The sequence below is a fragment of the Sceloporus occidentalis genome, unplaced genomic scaffold (assembly GCF_023333645.1).
Source record: "Sceloporus occidentalis isolate IW3139 unplaced genomic scaffold, rSceOcc1.0.p SCAF_87, whole genome shotgun sequence".
Classification (NCBI taxonomy): Eukaryota; Metazoa; Chordata; class Lepidosauria; order Squamata; family Phrynosomatidae; genus Sceloporus; species Sceloporus occidentalis.
Window position 1 is genome coordinate 659,364 of NW_028317067.1, and position 26,186 is coordinate 685,549.

At 44.7% G+C, this 26,186-nt stretch overlaps 1 protein-coding gene across 1 annotated transcript in view; it reads left to right on the forward strand.

The window, feature by feature from the left end:
* The window catches only part of LOC149284850 (IQ motif and SEC7 domain-containing protein 2-like), a 68,803-nt gene that overhangs the window by 20,885 nt on the left and 21,732 nt on the right, over window positions 1–26,186 (forward strand). Inside the window, exons 2-3 of the mRNA XM_089496022.1 lie at window positions 2,389–2,418; window positions 14,576–14,671. Coding sequence (XP_089352148.1) covers window positions 2,389–2,418; window positions 14,576–14,671 — 126 coding nt within the window. The remainder of the gene's footprint in view (window positions 1–2,388; window positions 2,419–14,575; window positions 14,672–26,186) is intronic.

Genomic DNA, 26,186 nt, shown 5'->3' on the forward strand with positions numbered 1-26,186 from the left:
GAAGCTGCAGCCCTCTCCGGGAGTGCTGAACATATGAATATTTATGGATGTTATCACGCTGCAGGAGTGGGAGTTACTTGCCTGTCCTGACGCCCACACCTCTCTTCTCTGGGCACAGAGCTGCATGCCTGCTTGTGTATGAATATCTATTTATTTGCCGTGTGGATGATTCAAATCTCTCGACTGCTGGGCTTGGCGGTAGCCGGACGGGTCGCTTTTCTGTGCATCTTTAAAGAGACAGTCAACTGTACAAGCAGAACACAGTAAATAGATCTCACGCTTTGTTTCATGCTGGCATACAATCTTCATACCCAAAGCTGTACGTAAAAAAAAACATATTCCGCACCAACACAGCGTTACCCTTTCTTTTCCGTGGTTGCTTCCTCCATGTCACCCGTGACTATGGCGTTTATTGATGGATGGGTCCTCGTACACGCTCCAGAGCGGCTCCATCCTTGGAAACTGGTTGGCCCATTACATGGCTGCCAACGTTTGCCGGGCACAGCCATAGTGCTTATGTGCCAGCAGTTGTCCTGATTGTAGGACCGCCAGCGTCTTGGCGTGTGCAATGCCCCAATTTTTTTTTATAAATTAATAATAATAATAATAATAATAAAAAAAAAAAAATGTGTGTGTCTATGTATGTATGTATGTATGTATGTATGTATATATATATAATATAATAACAATTCCGCTCATTGACGTACCCATAAATATTGTCTTATTCCTCCAGGTATCCTGGAAAAGGGACACCACAATTCTGATAAAAAGTATGCCTTGGTCGTTGTCCCCCAGCTTTTTTTTAAAGGCTTTTATTCATGTCTGGAAATTTATGCCCTGATAATTATCCAAAAAGATGGATTAGAATACTGAATAAATAATGTTTTACCTCTATATGCTGATCCCTGAAAAGCTGGTCTCCATTAATATTCCTTATTTGTAGAGCTTAGCATACGGTATCTGATTTCATTTAAATCCATGGGTTTTTATTTGGTGTACTTTCCCTTTAAGACTAAATCTTGGGAACTTCCTGTACCGGAGGTTGCTGCGAGGCACGACAGGAAGTTAAGAGTGTGACAGGAAATGATCCCTCCAGCCTTCTGGAAACTGGCGATGCGATTTTAAATACGGAAAGCTGTCATCGTCTTTTCATTTAGTCTCGGGTGATTATTCGTAGTGACTTTTTAGTAACATATTTAACTTTTTTTATATTTTTATTCAAATGTATTTGCCCCCCCCATCTACATGGTTACTTGTTTTCCATATTGCGGTGACACATCTAGATATTTATCTTCCGTATTTTAGTGATATCTTTTTTTTATTTTATTTTTAAATTAAGTAAAAAGAAACTTTTTTTTTTTTCCATGCGCAATTAGACGGAATCTATAAAAACTTTTTGAATACAATAATATTTCACCCATACCTTGGCAGCAACATATACAGGTAAAATTCGATTGGACACAAAAAGTTGCCATAGAAGTAACATCGTCCAAAATTATCCAGTCAGAACCCAAAAAGTTGTTAGTGGGGAGATAAAAAAAAAGGGACCCCCTCGTGCCGGACAAGATGGAGGCCACTAGAGATGTCCGATGTGAATCTCATCAGATCCTCCCTATTACATATCTGTACTTCAGCCATGATTCACATTGGGTACAGATATAAATGTTTGCGTTTTCCCCTATGGCGCTGGGATATGGGATATAACTTGTGGTGTATGTTGACGTTTTCTCGCAGTGTGAGATGCTCCTCCTTTGTTTTGTCGTTTTTTTTAAGACGGTCAGACTACCGTATCTTACGTTATCCGCGGCTGTGGTTTAGCCAGTGGTAGTGAGTGTGAGTTGGGTTTGCCGGTGTTGTAGCATATGAATACCTGGGAACACTCTAGGTTTGCACCTGATACCCCAGCTCGCTATTTGGCGTTTTGGGGCAGCCTCGGATCTCTGTTTGGGGGGGAAGTGGTGTTTGCACATTGTAGAGCATGGCTAGACCTGGCTCTGTCCCCTCTAATCCTCCATAAGGAGCAGAAGATGGAGCATTTGAGGGCAACCAGACCTGAGAAGGTCCTACATATGAGAAGATATTTCACCTGTGACCGATACCCCAAGGGACTATTGGAAGCTGTTGACGTAACTGGTGGTCATACTGGATGCTCCTGATGGACTGCACTTTAAATTGTTGCTGTTTTAACAGATTAGCCTCTTAAAACCAGTTTGTGCGTGTGCCCCCGGACGGTGCGTGTGCCCCCGGACGGTGCGTGTGCCCCCGGACGGTGCGTGTGCCCCCGGACGGTGCGTGTGCCCCCGGACGGTGCGTGTGCCCCCGGACGGTGCGTGTGTTCGGTGATTTAATGCAGTTTTGTGATCCTCTTTTCCTTTCTTTCTGTTTCAGGTCAGGCGGGGAGAACTCGAGGACGGTGAGGTGAGTGCGCATCCTGCTGATCACGCTTTTCCTGCCTTAACCACGACCTTGTTGGACAGCAAACCTATCTAATGTGAACAGGAAGGGGAGGAGCTTAATGACTGGGGGGAGGGGTGGGCCCTTAATCAAACATAATATAGCAAATGTGGAATATTCTATCCCCAAGGCAGAAAAAGGTGCTTTAATGAAGTCTGTGCCATGGGGGTGCAATGTTGTATAAAGCCAAGGACCCTGTATAAATTATTGTTACATTTGAACAATATGCAGGGTACGGAAACACTGTTACTTTGCGAGGGCCGATACACCGTGTGCTTTCCACGCACGTCACCGGCTCCGTAGAATAGAGCTTTTGTGTATTACGTCTTCCTAGCACATTATCTCGGTGTTAAATTGGTCTTTTCAATAAAGCATAACTTTGCAAGGAGCTCAATTTAGACGAGACTTGTTAGTTTTGCGGTTATTCATAGCATAGCTTGGTGCCTTTTATATACTGGAGGAAAAAAAAAATAACATCTGGAAGTACGAAAGAAAATATATACGTCCAAATAGTGTGGTTTCCAAATACCATTCATTCTTTATACGGATTGAATGTATTTGCAAAGCATTGGCGTTCACGGGGTGGGGTGAGCGTGTGTGTATGTGTGTGCATAGGGGGGTACTTTTTAACCTTTTCAGCGCTGTATGCCGCTCCCTCTAGGGCTAAACCGTCTAAGCTCCCTTAGGTTAGACCCAGTGATTCAATCCATGCTGGGCGCCCAGGAACATGTGTGGGCCCCGATAATTATAAAAATGGCTGTCTCTGATGTAATTGTAGCTCTGATCTCAATACTGCTGTTCCATCGTCGGCCCCTGCCTTTAAGAAATTCTTTGGCTCGCTAATTTTGCTAACTCTTATCCCCACCCCCCCTTTCCACCGGAGATTTCATCATTACCCGTGTAACAATTCCAAATGTGGCTTTTTATTATTTTTGAAATAGTTTATTTTCAGAAGCGCGCACACAGAGGGGAAAAGTTACACAATGCAAAGGCTGTAATTGTTCCAATTATCCGATGGCTCACATTTAATTCAAAACCAGCATTCCTCAGGAAATTTCTTTTGCAGACCCAGCAAATAAAAAAAAAAAAAAACCTAAAAGGAACAACCGCACGTACCGAACACCAGAAGAATTTTGGATGTGTTGTTCCATTGTGTTTTTTGTTTTTTTTTGTCGTGGAGAATAGTCATTATTTTTATATAAATATATTTTTTTAAATCACGGGTTCTGTGTAATCCTCACGTGGGCTATAAATCACGGACCAAAAGCAACCATTGGCTGGCATTTAAATAGCTGTCTAATGGGGGGGGGCACATGAGTGTAAGGATAAGACTAATAATGGATGACAAAGGGAGGGTACGTCGTGAGTAAAGCGTGAATCACTCCTTTGGCAGCAGGAAGGAGCCGGGTACATTTCTACCCGATGACCAGGAGGTGGGAGGGTTTGCCAGTTGCTGATAATTATTGTGGCGATAGGCCCTCGCCTATCTACTCGCTGAAACGTCAGTTTAAGAATAGTGCACGTGACTCAGACAAAGTGACTCGGGTCGAGTATGAGAAGCCTGACAGGTGGCTGCAATGTCCCCGTCACTGTTAACCCATAATGGTTTGGGACGGTGGAGTAAAATAACAGGGAAGACGTTCAAAGTTGTTATTTGTAATCATAAGGCCTGTCTGTGTTCAATGCCTTTGGTTTTCATGTTCTGTTGTATCCTTCTCTTGTCCATTTTCACTACATCTAACACAACTGAAAACTTGACATTTTACCCTGTTCTACAATTATAGCGTGAACCTCATTTTAGCTGTACAGCACTACGGAATATGATGGCGCTGTATAAAACAATAAATAATATTAATAAAAATGTTGTAGGTGGCTTCCTGTTATATCCAGTATCCACAAATTGATCTTGGGTCTGCTACGGAGATCTATTCAGTTCGGTCATCAGTATAAGATGCCTATTACCTGACACATTATTGACCTTTATAAGGAAGCTTTGCCATAAACTGAGACCAGACTGTGACCTGATTGATTTTAAATGGACGGACAATTCTATATTCTATTAATGCAGATATATAGGTGGCTTTGGAAGCCCTTTATTTAAAGCTGAAATTACCAGTTAACTGAGTATTGCTGGTCCAGAATTTCCACCTAGCTCGGTTTCCAAGAGTAGCTCCTCCACAGACCAAGCACAGAACCCTGTATAGTTCTCCGCTGGCTGCGTAAATAACCTCTATACATGCTGTGCCTATAGAAATGGTCTGGAGATGTTACTTTTGTCACGTTCCTACAGACGGAGAGTTGGTTATCTTCCCAAGATGAAGCAGAGTATAACTCAGAAGCTAATTCTCCAGAACCGTGTCTATCAAAGGCTTATAGCGGTGGAATTGGCCCAACTCATGGTCTTTAGTGAACTTGAGACGTGGAGCCTTTATTGCGCATTCCACTGAAACCTTTATTAATTCCGTTCTGGGTCATTTTTCAGTCATACACCATGTTTTTCATCCGTGGTTGATATTTTATATTTGAATTCAGAAACACCCCGGATGGTGATTGTAACTGTCCGCCTCTATGTGTCCATCTGCTCATTGTGAGGTGTCATAGTCCTACCATGGATGAGGTGTCATAGTCCTTCCATGGATGAGGTGTCATAGTCCTACCATGGATGAGGTGTCCTAGTCCTTCCATGGATGAGGTTTCATAGTCCTATCATGGGGAAGGTGTCATGGTCCTACCATGGATGAGGTGTCATAGTCCTACCATGGGGAAGGTGTCATGGTCCTATGGTCTACCTGGTGTCTAACCTCTGTTCAGTATAGCGTCTGGCGGGGGTATATGGGTGTTGCCCCCCTGGTATCCTTTCGTTTGCCGGGTAGAAGCATATCTTTGGCAGTGCGTTGCTAGGAGAAGCGCTGTAGATAGATGTTGCTATGGAAGGAGAGACATTGATGCCAGGAGATGAGGTGGGAGTTTGTGATATTTTCTTACACCTTCAGATAACGGAGCTCTGGAGCTTCTTTACCGCCTCTGCCATTTTGGTGTGTTTTATAGACTATTTGGTATGACATTAGGAACATTCTACATTCTAACCAAACACAAATTAAGAATGATATTGCTGGATGGGGGGCAGGTATGTTCCAGCTGAACTGTATTTTGGGTTTTATTTAGTAGTAAGCTTGATATTTGTTTTGGAATTGGAGGAAAGTGATATTTTTAGCATGGCCCTAGGTCTAACCCAGGACATCTCTTCTAGAAGCCGCTCATCACCTGCCATTAACTTCTGTGGGGATATGGAGTTATAGGACGTGTGACACCAGGTATGAGATACTGTAGGGGCTTTGCTGTCTAGGCACAGAGCTCTGTAGTAAATGGGCTGGTTATAAGATCAGATCTCAGATCTCCCCAAATCATCCATTGAGCAGCTGTGCTCAGTGGAGTTTGAGTGCCCTGTATGGTGATCTGCCTTCAGCCCTGACCACTCACCCGAAGCCTAGGTCTGCCAGAGGTATACTGGAAAGTGTAATTATGGAAGTGCACACCAAGGGGAAATGAGGAGGTCTGAACAGAACATGTTGTGCAATTTGATAAAGATATGGAGACATCAGTATTTTTTCTAGACAACATAAGTATAAAAACATTCTACTACATTTTGCTTTATACCTAATAATAATTGTAAAGCTCAATTGGGCAGGACCCTCATCATCTTCTGTAGGTCTCAATGTTCTTGTCCATTTTGTATATTGTGAATTTCACTCCCCTCTTTACCAGACCTGGTGTGGTTGGCTACCCACATGGTGCCATTTGTCCACGCCAGTGGTCCCTTAGCCTATGGGTTCACTGAGTTCTGAGGTCCAACCCGACTGAGCTCCCCCTGAAAGAAAGATTGTCCTCTTAAGTGATGTGGGGATCACCAGGCCAACTAATCGTTGAATTGGGAAAAAATGTGATGGGGAATTAGGTTAGTTTTCTGTGTTTTATGGATAAGTTGATTAATTTGCTTATCTTGGTTTTTTTTCTACTGATGTTATTTCCTTTCGTCCATGAATACACAAAAAAATAAGTGCTTACCGCTGCCTGACTCTGCACTCGAATTTCCCTTGTTGCCTCGTGTGGCTTAGATCAAGTATGGTGACCTTGACAATGTCAGTTGAACTCCGTTTTGAATCTGGATCCTATGATGATTTAGTGGATTTTTAGCAAGAAGGAATATTTAAACTTTGCTTCGCTTTCAAAAAATAAGTTAAAATAAGAAACTTAAATGAGATTGAACTACAATTCTCTTTTATTTGTGTGTTTTAATTAAATGCCCTCTTAAAGAGAAATAACAAAGTATACTCTTCAGGGTGGGAAGTCTCCCCCTCTACCAAATTAATTATGAGTTATGCCAAATGTCCCTGTTTAGAAGAGACAGTCCCTCTTAGGAGCACAAGTTATTTTATAGGAGCTAAGAATGTTTGCTGGGTATGAGAGTGTGACCAGGTTCTATAGTCCCAAACAGTAATGTGTATAGAAACAGCTGTAAATGTATATTTAAATGAATGAATAAAAAATGTACATTAAAATATTCTTCTACATGCAATGGGTAATGCCTTGCCTTCTAGCCACACCTCTAACCGCACCCCTTAACCCCTTAATGACAAAGCCCGTACATGCATTGTTTTCAATGGGTTTAGGAACCGCCCATTGTCCTTAAGGGGTTAAAATAAGTGTCCCTCATTAGCCAATTGAAATTTTGGAAGGTATATAATTTACAATATAGGACAATGCCTATGACTTTAGCAACCCATATCGCCAACGGAGTGCCACTCGGTGTCCCTAAGGCAACAGCTTCCCACAGAATTCCATTAGTTCGTATGATGTGTACGTGAAAAGGTGTACGTATCACAGGGGGACCTATGGGTTTTTCACGCAGCCTGGAGGTTACACGAAAGCCTTTGGGGACCGTTAAATGGGCCGCACTGAAATAACCCCCCATCCCTGGCCATGTCCCTGGTGCATCAGCCAAGCGTCACCAATCTATATTCATCTTTGGCTTTTTCTATGATTAATGTATAACCTTCATAGTATGTCAGTACTGCCAGTAATTTATCTAGGATTTTCTGTACCCAGTCACTGAACCCATATACCCTATATACCCTATAGAAGGCATCAGACTCCTTCATTATCTGCCCCCCCACCCATTTTTTTTCCGCAAGTTGATTGTTAAAACACTAAACTGTAACAAATTCAGTGTTACTAGTTACAAGTGACATCATTTTCTGTAACTGCGTATCCCAAGAGTTAGGCTGTCCCAAGTGTCATTAAAGAAAGCCAAGGTCCTGAGCTGCTGGGATGGCCGGTGTAGTTGGAACCGAGGGGTTAAACGGGAGAGCGGCGGCAGTTCCGCCGAAGTGTATCGGCAGGCGTTCACCGCGTCGGTTTCCCTGGTATACGTGTAGATAATGCGTCAGCCTGCAGACCGTGCATTCCTCTGCAGTACGGCTACAGAGCTGCATGTGCCGTCAGCCTCTCAAACGCTCAATCTGCCAGCAGGACGGCTTGACCCACGCACTCGACCTTCTCAATTAGATGACGAATGGCTGTGCCCCACTGCGCGGCGATGGCAGCACGGTGTCTGCTGTCACTCTCGTTCTCTTATATGCAGCCCCCTCCAGAGCTGACGTCCCCGACCGATGGTGCGCCTCGCTTTGTGGTCGTGGCACACCATGGTGACCACAACTTTCTCCCAGGGACATTGGGGATATGATGGAATGCTGCGAATAAGGGGTTAAAAGACAACTGTATCCCACTTCCATATTCCACTGCTGTTCAGCCCCATGGTTGCCGTGGAGACTAGAACTGGTAAACTGTACAAGAAAAAAAAAAAAAAAAAGGTTCCGTTTTCCAAAATAGTCCCTCCTTCCTCCTCCTCCTCCATCCCGTGTTAATTGCGGGGCGTGAGTCACTCTGCAGCTGTACCCGTGATGCTGTTAAGACCATGGTCTGTGCTTCCCCCTTTGCATGTGGAAGCCTAGGACCCCTCAGGTTGCTTTTAAAGCGACCGTGATCGGCTTTTCTTTATGTGCCGAATAAATACAGTTCTTTGGTATGTGAGAGCTGTGCGGCGCCCGAGGCTATGCATTTTGTTTGTGATGTTAGAAGAGCAGAGTTGTTACTTTGACTGTGGATGTAGTCATTATAGCATTAGGATCCCAGTAGAGTAGACTGGACAGGCAACAGTTGAAAGTAAGACCCTGGTAACCTGGGCAGTATGCGTGATGACATCACGGGCAAAGGGCATATGGAGTGCCCTGGTAGTCTGGGCAGTATTCCTGATATCACTGTGGGCAAAGGGGACATGGAATGCCTTGGTAGCCTGAGCAGTATGCCTGATGGTCAGCGTGGGCATACATTTCATCTTAATATTCATCATAAACTTCAACGTACACGATGCATAAGTTATCTTTTTGGCTACTCTCCGGTGTTTAGCGGTGTTTATGGTGGCCCTTAACAGTTGTGTTTAATCATTAGTTTGCTACTATGTTTCTATTCTATGATAATGTTACAACGTCAGAAATCCTTTTATATCCTTTTCTTGGACCAACAATGTGTGGTATGTTGTGGTTAGACGTTGCACTTACCCGGTAAAAGCCTCATCACGTGCAGCCAGAGCTATGTTATAATGTATCAGCTGCATATTACCCCGCTTTTAATTCAAGTTCAAATATTTAAAGGGTTGTGAATATATAAATAAAAATCACACGTGTGAAGGTAGCGGGGTATCTGAGATGGGTGTGAGAACATCACATGTCGCACGTCATCTTACAGGGACCCTCCTGCCATCATATGCACTTTAATGCATACAATAGTTGCACTTTTTAACTCACTAATGTGGTCTGTTTTGCGAATGCATGGGCAGGGGTGGATTCTGTACACATCTCGCTCCGCGTGATACGCTCACTTACAGCGCCATCAGACCCCTGTTGCCATGTGTGGAAAGTGCTGCCATTCACCTCAATGGGAGCACTTTCCTGCCGCGGACTGGTTCAAGCAGCCAATCAGTGGCAAGAATAACCGGACCATGGACAAGGAGGACAGTCTCTTCTGTGCCAGGTGTTTTTTTTGTTTTAGAAAAATGGATATGAAGGTACCCACAGAACGTTAGGGTTACTTTAATATGCATAGTATGGGTACATTAAACTGTCCCTTTAAGGTTTAACATTAGCCTGATTACCCATTGATGCTTTTTTTTTTGTTTCTATTAGTAAACCAGTATTAAGCCCGTCATCGCCTCCTGTCTTCAATTCAGGGACTACAAACCTCAACGATTCCCAATAACCTGATGAGGGACGGTTTTGCTTTAGGGGAATGGAGAATAATTTGTTTTACTTATACAATTCAATTTATGGACACATCCTGCCGTTTGCGTACGCGTTATTGTGAGTTTTAGGGCCGTAGAACCCTGTGATACCCTCAAACATTCCGAGCTCCTAGAAAAGAGGGGCATCGGGAAGAAAGAGGGACACAGGGATTTGGATCTCAGAGGGACTGTCTCTTGTAAAGAGGGACTGTCTCTTGTAAAGAGGGACACATGGGAGGTGAAGGGTTAGCAATTAGTAAAAGTGGTGGAATGCAAAACAGTAGCGCTAACCGTTGTGCTGCAATTAATGTTGTTTAAAGGGACACTCCGGCTGTCAAACGCTTCCGTGCCGGCACACGGGCCCATGCCAAGGAACTGACTTCTGTCACCGAGCCCAGCAAGTCGTTCCTGTTAAAGAAATATTGCCCGGTGTAAAGCCCAGGTATTTTAAGCACTGATTTACTACTCCTGTACGCCTCGTAATGTTTATATGCCATCGGTTTATTTTCTGCCGGGGTGTCCCCTTAAAGCGGAGAAGCAGCAGTCGGTACTGTAATCTGTCACATCACATTGGTATGCTTTCCTCTTCGTGCGTAATAGAATGACAGGACATTTATTCTCATCACTGAATAAAGAATGAGTGTAAATAATGTATAATCAACAAAAGCTCACATGCTGCCGATAAAACGAAAGGCATCAGCTCCAAAAACCACACCGCCAGGCAGTTCATTCCCAGATCCAGCATTTTATAGCCCACTACCGAACCAAACAGGTCAAAATGACCCCAATATGGATTAGAAACCCACTAAGGGGGCAGCCAATTTAACCGCCTGTTCTCATGATCTGTATTAGTCCTCCCCATAAGGTTTTTTTTTTTTTGTTTTTTTTTTTTTTTTTTTTTCTTTTCTTCACTGGTACAATGTGAAAATGCCCAGTCGGTTATAGGTAGATGGCGCCACACACTCAGCGGCAGGTCGGTGGCTGCAGTGTGCAGCCGAAGGCTAGATATGCCCAGCTGGCCTTAAAGTGCCAGTGCCGCCCCTTCAGCGCCAGTCTGGCCCTGCTCTTAGCTAAATACTTAAAGAACAATGTCGCTGTTTGGAGAACAAAAAATACATACAAGCTTGTTTCAGTAGATTATGTTAAAAACTGTGCAAGTGACGGTTCCCTTTAAGTAAGCCAAGTTAAGCGGTTGATTTGCAGTAACTCAGGTATTCAGCAGAAATCATTTAGCTGCCAACCTTAGGCCTGGGAGTTGAAGATTTGCAATCGGCGTCTTGTCAGTTGCCAAGAAATGTCAGCTTTTTTTGGTAACCGTGATTTTGACAGTCCTAAAAATATTCATTGTACTGAAATCAATAAATGTAGATCAGTTTTGACATATGATCATTTTCTTTCCTCTAATTGTAATGTCTCTCTGCATTGTCATGCTTCTCTGCACACTCGGCAATCGGATACTGGTAAATTTGCCTTCTCTCCAAATACAGTCGTAAAAGATAGTGTGTACATACAGGAGAAGGCACTCTGTAGATTGTCCTTTACATTTTATTAGTCTTCTTTTTTAGAAGCAAGTAGACCTCTTTAGCCTGTTCAATTGTTACGTGGTATGATCCATGTTGGATGGTTTGATTCAGCATGGTTTGGTCCAGCATGGTATGATCCATCTTGGATGGTTTGATTCAGCATGGTTTGGTCCAGCATGGTATGATCCATCTTGGATGGTTTGATTCAGCATGGTTTGGTCCATCCTGTATGGTTTGGTCCAGCATGGTTTGGTCCATCCTGTATGGTTTGGTCCAGCATGGTATGATCCAGCCTGGATCTTTAAAATATATTGCTCTTTTGATATTGACCCTCTGTCGCCCTCTGTGATGTTATCTGGAACTGCATATTTAAGTCAAGGAGTTGTCTTCTGATGCTTGGACTGTTAAACATCTAAGCAATTTGCCCACTTTGGGACTAATTTTTCCAGGATTAAATAATTAGAGCAGGACAGGGCTTGCTGCTGAACCAGTAAGTTGGTAGATAGTATATTATGAATATTATGAATGTGTTTGCAGAATGTGTGTGCAGATGTTCCATGTGATCTTCCTATACTTTCAAAAGCTTATAATGTTCAAAACTGCTGGGCTCACAAGTATAATTCCCTCTCTAGAGAACATTAAGATTAGTCACATGCATTTTCACCTTTTAAAAAGTACTAAAAAAAATATCTATAAATCACTGCAAAGTATATATTTTGGGGATAAATGTAGGAATATGTGCTGTGTGGGCGCCCCCTTGTGGACCCAGGTGGTCATACAGGGAGAATATGCAATACATTTGAATAAGGCTTTGTTGTAAAGTAATAACACTTGTTACTTAATAGTTGATGGTTAATTGATCATGTCAATAAACCATGTAATCCTTACCAAAGTTAAACATATAATTATATTGCTCAGCCTTCCGTGACATCCTCAAAAGAAGGTCCAGAGGTCCCATTTCCAGCAAACCTCTGCTCCAGTAACTTAAGTACTTCTTAAAAACACTTATATTCTGCACCAAAGCTCCCTCATGGAATTTAGATGGATGCACATCGCCATAATATTTTGATGGTTTATGTAAAGCTGAATACAGATTAGGTATGGACCTTCTGGCTTGGGAAAAAGGGTCGTGTGGACCTTACAAAATCGTTTATCTCATAAAAGTCATTTTTGTTGCATTTTCTCCACTACCTACTCATTTATTTACTTTTTATTCACTAAGCACCTCTACAAACACTCACAGCCACAACACGAATATGATTTTATGGATTCAGGCCATGAACAACCGTGAATTTCCGCTTGAGTGAAAAAAACACCAAAAGACGGTGATAACTTCGATCCTGAAGGACCTGGTGAGTCTACAGATCTTGAAGACTCGCCGGGGGTCCTTGCTTTTATGGGTTAACATTCTCAGCCGTAGCAAATTCTGGCTGCAAATGAATGTTCTTCACACTGGCAGTGAAGAGGCTGTTTTTTGGCTATATATTTATGTAGACAGACAACCCTTTCGTTTGCCACAACGTAAGATGCCTACAGAGAAGACCTATGCAAATCTGACACAGACTTGCAACATGTTGTATTAATGTACCTCTGAATGTATTGATTGTGCCCCTTACAATTGAGAAAGGATAACCTACATTTTCCTGCTTAAGGAAGAGGTGTCCGACCTTGTGGCCGCTCTTTCTCATATGTGGTTGGGCTGCTGCGTTAAGACAAATTTGGTTGGTAGCTTAGGTTCTTTGAACGCCTGTAATATACCATGGAGATCTCGGTTAGTCATGCACTCGGCTGTTTGTGTGATGCTGAAGGGCATTGTAAGGATGGTGTGCTTAGTGGGGCCAGTTGAGCCACCATAGGACTCTTCTGCCCTCCATGTGTGTGGAGCCTCTTAGAGCTTTGCATGCAGTGGCTGCTGTGGTTCACGGTAAGCGTATGGAGGTTGACTGGTTTAAGGTGGAGGGTTGGAGATCAGGTGGATTTCTTTGGAGTGATATGCATCTCTTCCATGGTATTCTGCATGTCCGTGGCTTAGGGTCTTTAAAAGCCAAGAACTTCCACTGCTTCATACCGACAACCTCCTCCCTGGTGCCAACAACTTCAGTGCTGCCCCAAGCCTGCTCTCCTTATCTCAACTTCACAAAGTATGTGCTCCTCCATGCATCACCCTCCATCACCCATTGCTCCTGCCTCCCCTTCCTTTCCCCTCTGTCTTCGCTTTCTGCCCCTACCCTCCATCTTTTCCCTTTCTGTTGTGTTATGGAGTGGTGCAGACTGCACGCTTGTTGGCTGTTGTGCGGGTTGCTGTAATGTGTGCCTGTGGGGTGACTGCGCATGTGCACGCTCACTCTGATTTTTTTGAAAGGCGAAATATCTGTTAATGGTATTTGTAATCTTGATCCATCCATTACAAATATATATTCTGTTGCAAGATTTCCCTTCTCCTTTTTTGTGCCTTTTTTTTTGTTTTATTTATTTTTTTCTTAAAGAGGGCGCAGGTACCCTTTTTTCTAAGTATGTGCCAGTTACTCATTATATTTTTCTTATTTTTAAGTATTATTATCTCTGAGAGGCACGTGGCTTGACACGTGTCATATGAGAGGTGCCCCCAAGTTATAGCGGGGTTCCTTAAATATCTGATCATTCTAGGTAGTCTAACATTCTTCACGTGATTGATAGATGGATGGATCAGGGCCCTGCCAGTTATAGTTCATCCGCTTCTGTTGTTTTCTATAGGTACCGCACATAAGAAATGTTGGGGGTTTATTTCCTGTCCTTGATTACCCACATCCCTCGTTGTCCAATAATTTTGACCGCCGGGTGGGTTAGGGATGACGGTGCTCCCGGCAGGCACTGTCCTCTGTCGCTCGTCCAGAATAATGTAACAGAGAGGCAGCCATCTGTCGCACCAGGGTTCCCTTCCATCTGTTAGACGGCTCATCCTGTCCCTGCAGTAAAATTTAAGGGGTTTGCTGGTCTGAGCTGTGTGTGTGCCTCTTATCTGGGCCCGTCTCCCGTCTTGGAATCAACGCTGTCACTGTTGTCTTGTGTTTGAGTTCTGTCTTTTTTCTTGACTCTGTGTTTTTTTTCTTTTTTTTCTCTCTCCCTCCCCAACTTTCCCCCCTCACCCACTTGTCTTCCCTCTCTCTCTTTCACTCACCATCTTTTTCTACCCCCACCCAACTCTTTCTTTCTTGCCCACCTTACCCCACTCTATCTCCTGCCATTTCTCTCCCTCCATTCCCCCTCTCTCTGTACCCTGTAGGTCTTCCTCGTCTCACACTCTCCACCAGTACTGCTGCCCCGCTCAGTCGCAGCTCTGCATGCAGCTAGCTCCCCCCGTCAGGCACACTGACTGCAGGTAAGAGCTAGTGCGGCAGCCTCCACACTGCCCTCCCACCCCTAGAAACTGGTTCCGTGGGTATCCCCTACAGACCAGAGCCCATTGCTTGCTCCATCACTAAAACCACATCTCTTTCCACCCGACACCCACCAGAATTCTTCACTCCTGTTCCCTCATTGATCTTTCTGTGACGTAAGCTTGATTGCATTGTGTATTGCATCATCAACTGTTCTTTTAAGTGCATTTATTGCGCCAGACCTAGAGTCATAAGAACCCCGCCATTCAAAATGTCCTCTCCATAGTCATACTAATTATCCCTCTTTCCCCAACGGCAAATCCAAGGCGATAGGGACCCAGTCATTTCTTGTTGACGGAACACTTTTTGAGTATTCTATTTAGAACCTTTGGGATATAGCTCTTTTTGGGGGGGCTCTTCGGAGTGTCAGGTTGACCTCTAGAAGAATTAAAATGTCTGCCTCTAAAATTCCATAAATATTTTTCAAGACCTAGTCCAAAGTGCACTCAACTATATTATCATCACAGACATGCCAATTGTATGTTATTGATTTAATGTCAGTAAGAGACTTTTTAACTAAAAATGGCCGACCGAATTACAAAACTGATTATATTTCTGCTCGCATCGCCCTATTCATATCCACAATAAGAAAATTCACGACGATTATGGACAACATAATTTTGTCTTTACAGAGTGTACAGCAGCCGCTGTATTTTTCGTGCACGCTGTTTGGACTGTACCTCGGTGTACAATTATGTATCCAAATTCACAGTTATGTTTTAGAACTGTTTACTTTTCGTATTGCGGTTTTCGGGTGCTAATATAGGAGGCAAACATGGAAAAGAGGTTTGCTTTACCAATGTCTTTTTTTTTTTTTTGTATTTTTAAATCAAAGTAGAGTTTTTCCCAATTGCACAAGAGTCTTGAGCTGGTTGTGATATTAAAAAGTCGAGAGGCCAAACAACATTCAAGTTGTGCATCCCCTGATTTGACCTACCCACCAGGCAGCTCAGATCTTTTATTTTTTAGCTCATATTATCCTTTACCCGGTCTTCTCTCCTCTTCCTTTCTTCTTTTGGTCCATTTCATTCATCACATGAACATCTCTGTTCACCACACTTTCTTGTTATATTATTGTCCCTCCACTCCTCATTATGTCTCCATGTGTCGTTGATCACTTGACACCGATTCACCCCTTGCATATTTTCCTTCCCACTCTCTGCTGCCCGTCTGTCTCTCTCCAGGGGTGATGATGAGGAGGAAGAGGTTGTCCATCAGTTTTGCTGCCCTGCCTCTGAGTGCAGCAGTCCGTCCTCCAGGTAACATGGAGAGACGCCCGGCCCTGCCCCCGGACTCCTACCATTCTGCCATCTCCCCCCTTCCTGTTCTGTGGACCACAGGTCACTTTCGAGGGTTGGCCACCCCGTCCCCTGAAGGGGGTGTTCATCTGAGGACAGTGTGACTGAGTATGGACCTTTGTACTTCAGCATGGATGCAGCACTGATGCCTTCCTGCAGGGGGAGCTACATGCTGAGTGACAACTCCCTTCATTGTCCGACCTCTTTGTGCCTCCTGCTTCGACACACCAACACAGTGAAGAGATAGCCGCTAATCTCTGTATACCGATGCGCACAGACACTGATACACGCCACCCAGCGTTCTTTCTGTCATGGTCCTTGGAACTGGGACTGATGAGACCGTGGACAGATCTTAAACCCCATCACTCTTCTCTCAGGGGGGCTGCAAGTAGCTCATCCTGCTGTGATACCAAATGGTGTGACGTGTACTTTGTGACCCCCCCCCCAAAAAAAACTTTCCCTTGTGTTGCAGAGTTCTGCTTCTCTGCCTATTTCCTATGCAGTAACATGGGGGAGGCTGCCTGCAGACCAAGCCTTGTGTGCATGAATCTCCAGCAACCCAAAAGCCCATCTCCAAACCCCTGTCTGTGGACCCTTCAGTTGCCATTCAGTCTGTGTGACATCTTCCATCGCCTGGTCCGCGTGATCCCTCTATCAGTTATGGCCACTTGTGTGACCTCCCAAGTTTCAATGTTTGTCTTTGTGGCCTCCTGACACTTCCCCCAGTCTCTGTCATCCTCATGTCTGTGACATCTGTCTCTCTGTCCACCGAACTTACATCCTCACGGTCATTTTCGCTTACGCCCCTGTGTCTCTTTCCCTCTGTGTCCCGCTTAGCTCCTGTTGGCTTGCGCGTCCCCTGACACAGCTTTCACGCTCTCCCAGGCCCCAATGCTCTTTCTTTGGATACCCAAGGCTCCTTCTACCCTTCCCCCCCCCTATACAAGTTCCGATCTGTAAATAGTTCTTTATGATACTCTGTCTCCTCTCTAAAGAGTAATTTAAAATAAAAGTTTACGATCTGACCCAGACTGAATAAAGAAACCTGAAAGCTGGCTGAGCATACTTTGATTTGATTTAATCTGTGGGTCCCGGTGTTTGTGTGCAGGAGCGGAAGCGACCTTTACATTTCGAGCGTGCCTAGAGAAAGTTCCGCGTTCTCGCCACTAGGTGTCCCTGCGCACCGCTCCTCCCGGCCTCAAGAGGTTTTCTTTATGATCAGGTGTTTTTTATTTAGCTTTTTAATGTATACGTTTGGGTGGATTCCAAATGGGCGCAACGTGACCACCATTGGCTTTTGTAGGTCTGCCCTCTGTAGCGGTTCTCCATTAATTGTGTTAGTGCTGAGGTTATTGGGTTTGGGGCAAAAGTATATATATTAGTATATATATATATATGGTATGCTATTCTTTTGCGGACATCTGTTAAGGGTTCATCAATGCTATGATCACACCACCAAGCACGAACAAGAATAGAAAAGATGGAAACATTGGGCAGTCCTACAAAATGGAATTTCTCATTTACTCCTCCAATTGTTATCAAATGCGAACCAAACATGTAGTGACGGAATAAGCTCAAACAATGAAAAAACAACATATGAAACATTGCGATCAAACACTCTATATTCAAAGCAAGTGATATGAAAAGTGCTTTGGGTACATTCCTCGCAGCCATCGCTGCCGAAATAACCGGCTTGGTGTATAATGCTACTGAATGGTATGACCCAAAAGAGGGGCGCTCTCGTATTTAACTACATGGGTAGTATGTGTGCTGAAACAGGGACAGGTTATTGAAACTTTATTATAGTCGCTGGTTCTTGAAAATCATTCCAATTTATTCAAATGTGTTTTATGGAATGTATATTTTTTTTTTTCTTTTTCAAGGAGAAATATTAGCTGTTCTTGAGGCTCACACTACTGATGTTTGAAGATTGTTGGCATGCCTTGGAACTCACAGGGTTTGACCCTGAAGTCGGGGTTTTTGCCCCAATCTTAGGGTCTCATGGTGAAGGGCCATTTGGTCAACACATTTCATAGAAATAGAATCATCACGAGGGGCTATTAAAGGGTGGATAATTTCAGAGTCTAAGGGTCAGCTTATATAGAAAGTTCCCAGGTATGGTTGTTGGGTAAAACAGTTACGTCCATCACGATCAATACACATTCTGTATTAGTCAGGAATGCGAAGTGTATTACGCTTATTTTTGGTTTTAAGTATGTGCAGTGTGGTAACATTATGTGTGAACCGGGACCCCCTCTGCAATACCCACCTAGTATACCTTACAGAGCGGGTGGTAGATGGATGGCCTCCCAGCAGAAGTGGTAGAGGCTAAAAGGTTGGGGGGATTTAAGCATACATTGGATAGGCATATGGCTCCTGGATCTAAGACAGGGGATATCATGGCTTTCTGGTGGGATAGTCCCAAGAGGCGTGCAGAGGGTTTGGGAGGTTATTCCATAGGGGCCTTGGTTTGTCACATGTTTAAAAGGTCACCTCGTTGACGTTGTATGATAACGGCCCAGAGAGAGCTACATTTCCGTTACTGTCGGAGCTGCGATCGGCACCAACGAGTTTACTTCTTTCTCTTGGAGTGGCATGGCGGGTGACATCTATTTAAAACACAAAAATCCACTTCAGTTGGAATCACAAGTAAGATCCACCAAAAAAACCTTAAATCACAGAAAGGGGGAGCCCTATGCCCACCCAGAGCTCTCCTTTACCTGAGTATTAGTGTGCCCGTGTGTGTTATGTGTAACATGTAGGTGTGATGTAGGTACTCCGTAACCAGCCTGGGGTGCGGTAGGGCTTTATCTCCATCAGCTCTCTAAAACCATTACATAACCGCTAAGGGTAGGCACTCCATCTAGCCCCGCTCTGTTCTGTTAATTCCCTATCTGCAGTTGCCATAGAAACGGTGTGAGAACTGACAGCTTGAAACATTCTGAAACTTTAGGTGCTTCGGAATGCCAAAAAAGAGGAGAGGAGGGGGGGGTATATTCTTGCTGCTCTTCTAATCATATCCGAGACCATTGGATTGGAAGGGATTAGATGGGACAGGGATTTAAAGTAATGCATCAAACGTATGCACGGGATCAAACCGATTAGCATTTACAATCATTTCATCATTTTTTTTTAAATGTAGATGGCTATTGACTGCAATTTATCGTCCAACACCAATTCGTCCAATTTAACCTCATACACCGGGGGGGGGCTGATGACCCTGTCCCCTTTTACGTCCCAGTTGATGGGACCTGGCGCTCGCACAACACTTGCGTTTATTGATTCTTGAATAAACATTTTTGTGTATATTTTGTGTCCCAATATCGGCGCTGATCAGAGAACCCTGGTTGTATTTCTATGAAATCATCTGAGGTCTTGCGCCAGACGATCCCTGTTTTGTTATATAATCCCCAGCTTTCCGAGGTACATGTCATTCGTCTTTTGCCGCAGTTACGACTTACAGTCTCATTAAAGATTTACCCTTTAAGTGCCAGCCGTGCCATGTCGTACGCTGCTGCCAACTAAACCATTTTCCTTCCAGATGGCTTCCCAGAGCGTTTTAAAGAACACAAATTTGTAAGACAAATTTTCCTCTGTTATCCCCCTTTCTTTACTTCCTTCCTCTGTAGAGATGAGAAGGGATTTGTTTCGTTAGGCGGAAGCCTTTCTTTTTTTTGTTAAGGAGTTAAGATGTATTCCCCGTGTAGAACCCAGGAGCGGTGCACAAATTAGACTGCGTACCCGCAGGCTTTGTTTTTTGATTAATGGTTTGGCGGAATAATTCCCAGGCCATTTAATTGCTTCCTTTTGAGAAGCCACGGCTTGCTAATAAGGCAGAGGAGCTGATAACATTCCAAATTATTTAAAAATGGTGCGTGGAATAACCACACGGGCTCCTTCATTTACTTTAATTAAAGCAGAAGCGGAATGGTTAAAGGTTTGCTTCCCAATAAGGATAGTGGAAGAGTAAAATATTCTCTTGCATTACATGGTACAATAAATCTCCATTTTTTTCCAGCCGATCCTTATTTTCAAAAATATTTTGATAAAGAATCTTAAAATTGTGTTTTCCTGGTGAGTCCATACTGATACATTCACAAGGTGGTCCTGGCACTTTAAGGCCGACGGCCGCCCAATGACATACAGTAGGTGTGGGCGACAGATGGACATGTAGCGTCCCGACGGGCATATCCAGCCGCCGGCCGCACGCTGGGGCGAGAGGGACCGATGGGCAGCCTGGGCCTGGCTGTATTTGTGTAATCCCACCAAGCCTCTGTATTAGAAACGCTGATAAATTATTTCCAATGACATGACCCATATATATATAAATCTCTGTTCATATATATATATCTATTAATGTTGCTTAGTAAGGAATTTAAACAAAATGTATTCACACAATTTACTTTGCACTCATATCCAGAAAACATTCTGAGCTCCTGGGAAAGAGACACGCAAGGATTTGGGTCTGAAACAGGTATTTACACTCTTAAAGAAAGAGGGGCATAGGGGGAGAGGTATCGGGATCAGGGGTGAGCCTAGGGTACAATATCTTTTCACCCCCCCATCCATTACTGAAACACACGCACACTCACTCGAATACCCAATCACTCTAGCACCATACACTTACACATATACACGCATTATGTTTATTATTTATTAAAATGAATGGTAATTAGTTAATTAAACAAAAAAGTTCAGTTTAATTAATTTGTTAATCATTCTGAATGGTTATATCATGTGATGTTTGGCGGCAAAGATATGATGTAGAATGTAGATGAGCTTCTCTGGTGGCCATGATGGTTTGGGCACGGACCCAAAGAACTTGGAGGTCTTCTCTCTGAATGGCAGACAGGTGAGTGAATGGGATCCAAATGTATTACCGAATCAGTGATGCCTTTAATTAAATACATTATAAATGAAATAGGACTCAGTGACATATTCACTAAACCAGGAATGTGCAGGTCGGCTTTATGCATTATAAAGGGCCAACCCATAGAAACATAGAATTTGATGGCAGATAAGAACCATTCGGCCTGATGTAGAGACTCCGATCTTAATCATTCCTTGATCTTGTCTTAGATGCGTTTAAATTCCCCCACTGTATTATCCTCTACTGAGAGGGTGGTAGATAAATGGAACATCCTTCCATCAGAAGCAGTGAAGTAAAACTTCCTTGCGTTCCATCTAAATCTCTGACCCCCTTGTTTTAGATTATGACCTCTTGTTCTAACATTTCTCCTCCTTCTCCAATGATATAACATAGAGTGGCACACTAATAGTTAAATAGTGTCATATGAGGTCCAGTGCCCAGTTTATGGAATGGAGCAAATACCCCCACCTGTGCCCAACGGTAATCCAGCAAAAAAGGGTTTATTAAAAAAATAGAACTTTATTGACAACCAATGGATAAAACATCTAAAAAAAAAAATAAATAAGGCGACTTCCATTCAATAAAGAAAGGAATCACATGAGGCAGAAGAGCGGAAACAGCCTATGGGCCCCTCTCTATCTCTCTATTCCAGTGAGGACCTGAAACGGCCGTCTTATGGATCCTGTAACTAATGTGCAATATTAGAAATGGCGCTCGTTCCCGTTCTTCCGGTTACCGACTGTAGCACTAAATGCCAGGAGGGCAGAGACCTGTTCTCCGGTACGCTGTCCTTTGTGTTGTGCATTGGGTTTAGTTATTAGTAGCCACACGAACCGATGACTGTTGTGATCTCTGTGCTCAGTCGGTGACACGGTCTCCTCCCTGGGTATTTGATTTATTGTCTGTCGGACACGCCGTGCATTACCTGGATGCTTCCTCCTCCATGCATTCATTACTATTTTTAACCGCCTGACTTTTTTTTATTGCACAAAAACATTGTTAATGACACCAGTCACCCAAAGGAATGCAATTAGATGCACGTTCTGGGTGTACCGGATATGACGCCTACTCACTCACCACAGTGTACTCCAAAGTACAGCAGGTTATGCTCATAACAAGAACGCTATGGTCCTTCATCCCTTGCTAGCTGGATGAAGACACCTGAGAAGTTTGCATGTCCACCCTGGAAGCGCTAATCGCTTGCTCGTTTCGCAGAGACGTGTTTAGCGCACAGCCGTGCCGGGTAAGCTACTGCTCCTTTTGTAAGCGGAGGGAAGCCGGAAAGCGTTCTGTTTGTGGGCGAGCTGGTTATTTGGGAAGCAGTCGGAAAGTATTTACGGGTTACTGGAGTACGAAACTTGGTTTGAAAGGAGGAACCACACTCGATGGGTATGAAGCGTGTTGGTGTGTCTTACATACTGGCGTGTGTGTTTGGATGTTGTCGCGTGATGATGGAGATTTTATTGGTATTTAGTGACATTGTAGCTGGAAGAAGGAGTGGAGGTAACTGTGGGCATTATAAATGGTAAGGTATATAAGAAGACATTCAGCAGAAGGCGGCACCTTTTATTTGGTCAACATAGAAAAAAACATGTACCAATACGTTTTTTAGGACCTCCGAGGTCTCGGTATTCATGAGGTTTAAGAACTTGCATGGAGAATAGAGGAGCTGTCAGGATGAAGGCCAGGTCTCTGCTGTAAATGTCCTTTTCCACTCCATGAAAAAAAAACATTTTTGTTATCTTGTTTGTTAATTCCTTTAAAACAGATTTAAATAAACTTTTGAGGGCTTATAGCAACAACCTGTCACGGCCTCATTTTTGTGTCATTTGACAATTTAAGTCTTCCCATCAAAATATGAAGGCGACCTTGAAAAAAAAATGATTGTTTCTAAGAAGGGTTTGGGCTTTCAGTAGTAGGGATTATTCTTCTAATGCAGGATTCTGATACAAAAGTGTTACATTCGCAGTGCTTGCACGTAGCTCTTCTCAGCTATGACACCCATGACCTATAACAGGCATCATGGATGGTCCTCCAGGTGATGTTGGACCACAGCTTCTGTAGTATCCACCATCTGCTTGCTGCATGTAATGCGTTGCCATCTGCAGGCTTTGAGGACCTGGAAAACCTGCAGTTTTGGCTTCTGGAGAAAAGTAACGGAAGGACATTTGGGAGTCAGTGGTGCGGTGGATGCGTGTGACCATGAGCTGTGACACCTCCGGGATAACACAATGCTGCTTTGTTCCAGCGTGGAATGGAAGAGATGTATCAATGTGACGGGTCGGGGATGTGTCGATGCGCAGGCAGCTGAGTGTCACGTTGAGCTTCTCATGGGCGCAGTGAGCTGTCGAAGCCCCGAGCGGCTGTGACACATCTCCGCACATCAGACTGCTCACGTTTTGCGCTGCATCTGTTTATCTGCTTTGAGCTCAGCACTCCTTGTATCTGTGCCGTACACCGACCATCACACCTCCTTACTTCACTCATCCAGCGGGGGTTCTGTCCATAGTCCCAATTTACCCCAAACCCCCGTTGAAGCCAGTTCCGTCTAAACCTTGTCCGAATTCCCGCTCGGGGCATCATGTTTCCCAAACTAATAATAATCCCCAACTCCCGAGGTTCTGCCTCTCCGTCCTGGGTTGGGGCGGAATAGGTCACCTTTCAGCAGATGCTGCCCCCTTCCCCTCCTCCCCGTGCTGGCTGCTGTTTGTGTTTTCAGCAGGAGATGCAGGTCTCAGCTGGTGGCAGTGTGACAGCCTCCAGGAAAGGAGAGCAGGGTAGGGCCGGAGAACAGGAAGAGCCGGCAGAGCACACGGCGGTCTGACGTTCACATGGAGGCATTATGGTGGGGCTGTACACGTTTCTCAGTAGCTGTCAGTGCAGCTGTCGCTTCCTATGGCTCTTTCTGCGCCGCCTGCATGCACGGTAAAGACCCTGTGACCTCTGCGCCTGTCCTGCCTGCCTGCCTGCCTGCCTGTGTGTTGCAGCTCCCTCCTTTTACTCTCTTGATCCTCTACCCTTCTCCACCTTTCTCTCTCTTCCCCTCTAGATTGTTTCTCTCTACCCCTTCAATCTCTCCGCGCTCTCCCCTGACTCATCTCGTGTCCTCCGTCCCTCTGTATTGTGACGCTCCTCTTCACACCCTACCCCTCCAGCCCCACGCAGTCTCTCTCTCCCCCTCTCCTCTCTTCTTTATCATGTAAGGGTCTTGGCTTTGAAGCTGCGTAATGATGCAGGCTTTGACATACAACCAGTCCTCCTATTAATAGGCCTGCTGTCTCCTGGGGCTGGCAGGGGCTCTGCCAGGAAAGCGGTACACAGCAGGGATATGCCGCAAGGAACTGGATGTTGTGTCTATGTGTAAACAGAATGTCGTGCGCTCCACAACCAGTATGAAGCGGGGGATTGTTCAGGGTGTAGGTGGAAGGCTTGGCTGATCCTCCCTTTTGGTTTTGTGCTGCTTGTGTTCCTGGTTCTGTTAGGGTAATGTAACGAGGGGTAGTGTGTGTGTTTGTGTGCGAATGTTCAGTTCCTGACGGAGCCCGTGCGTGGCGGCAGAGATGTGATCATTCAGCTCGTAATGATGCATTCTGGTCATCGATGGAGTATGGAGCGGCCATATGTCACAACTAGTTAAGCTGCCAGAATGAGCTTGTTAAGAGCCCAGAATACAGCGTGGGAGGAATGATTGACCGGGTAAAGGGATCATTCCTCCAGAAAAGGATAACTAATGGGGAGCGCTTCATAAGGGGATGATAAATTGCACTCTATTATATTTACTGGATATTTATATATAGATTTATATACATATATTATCTAAATCTAGAGGGTTAGATGCATAGATGTAATGGAAGGACGTTTTACTTTACTGAGAATGTGGTAGATAGGTGGCACAGCCTCCCAGTAGAAGTGGTAGAGGCTAATACAGTGAGGATCTCTACCTGTAATCCCTAGAATGCTTCTGTACCTTCTTTGACTTCAGAGTAGGACCGTTTTTAGAAACACTTGATATCTACTTTTCTCTACAGTACACACAGTTGCCATTCTTCAGTCTCCATGACAATGGGTATTCTAAACCCTTCATGTCTATTCTTCCTCCTCTTTCACTCCTCCTTCTCTAGGCGCCATGGCAACCCTATTCATCCCCATGGCAACTGCCTCCTCGACTGACTGAGATTTTGCTAAAAGGATGCTGCCCCGGCTGACCCCCTCCCTCTCGGCGGGTGCACATTAGGGCTGCGTGGTGCGGGGGATTGGGTTTATTACAGCTGCTGATCATCCCCCCTCCGCTGGCACGGTCTTACAGTCTGCGCCACAGCCTCTGTGTCACATCTCGTCACCGCCGCGGGCCGCCATGCCAAATGTCAGCCTGTGCTGGGATGGCCAAGAGTCATTCCACTGCAGGGGGTATCAGTAAAGGTTAAACGCCCTGTTATAAATTATACTTCTTTATTCCACTTCAGGGACAGATTAGGGACAGATTAGCTGAATAGTAGTTTTTCTCCATCATCTTTTTAACCGTATGTTTTCTGCATCGCATGCCAAGGTTGGTTCCTGGCTGCGTGTCACACCTGTGTCCCCAGGTATCAGACACCAAATGAATAGTTTGCTTTGGTTCGGTCTTGTCCTTTTCCCATTGCCCACCCTCCCCCCTTCTCTGGGCTGTCATGGTCTGCTCCGCCCCCCACTTTGGGCTGCTGTCACCACTGTGCACGGTTCAGAGGCGGCAGTGCCGCCGATCGGTGAGGAGGGAACATCTGTGTCGTGGCTGGAAGCGAGCGGGTCAGTACGCAGAAGATCCGGGCGGCCGAGGCAAAGACCCCGCTTCTCCCCCCCCCCCCCCCCCCCGGCAGTATGTGGTGTCTGCACTGTGCGTCCGACCGGACCCCCAGGATTCTGCAGCATGGGCTCTGGTATGAAATTGCATCTGCGGTGTTGTTTGTTTACAGTCCTGCCTTATCTAATGATGCGCGACCCTCGACACATCCAGCCAAATACACACCGTGTGGCTGTTTACGCAGATTTATTGGGGGGGTCGCGTCCACATTTAACTACACAACTCGTTAACATTTTTCTTTCTGTATAGTATCTCTCTCCTCTGGGAATTAACCCTCTGGGTTCCCGGGGCTCCTGTGGAATATTATCCAAAATCAGCTTGTACCCGCGGGGCGACCGTCCATCCATAACCAGATGTGAAGTTTACTGATGCGTGCGGAGGTGGGATCCACTTTTACTGTTGGGGGCACAAACTGGTATAAAGCGTTGGTTCAATCCTGTGTGGCACAGAGA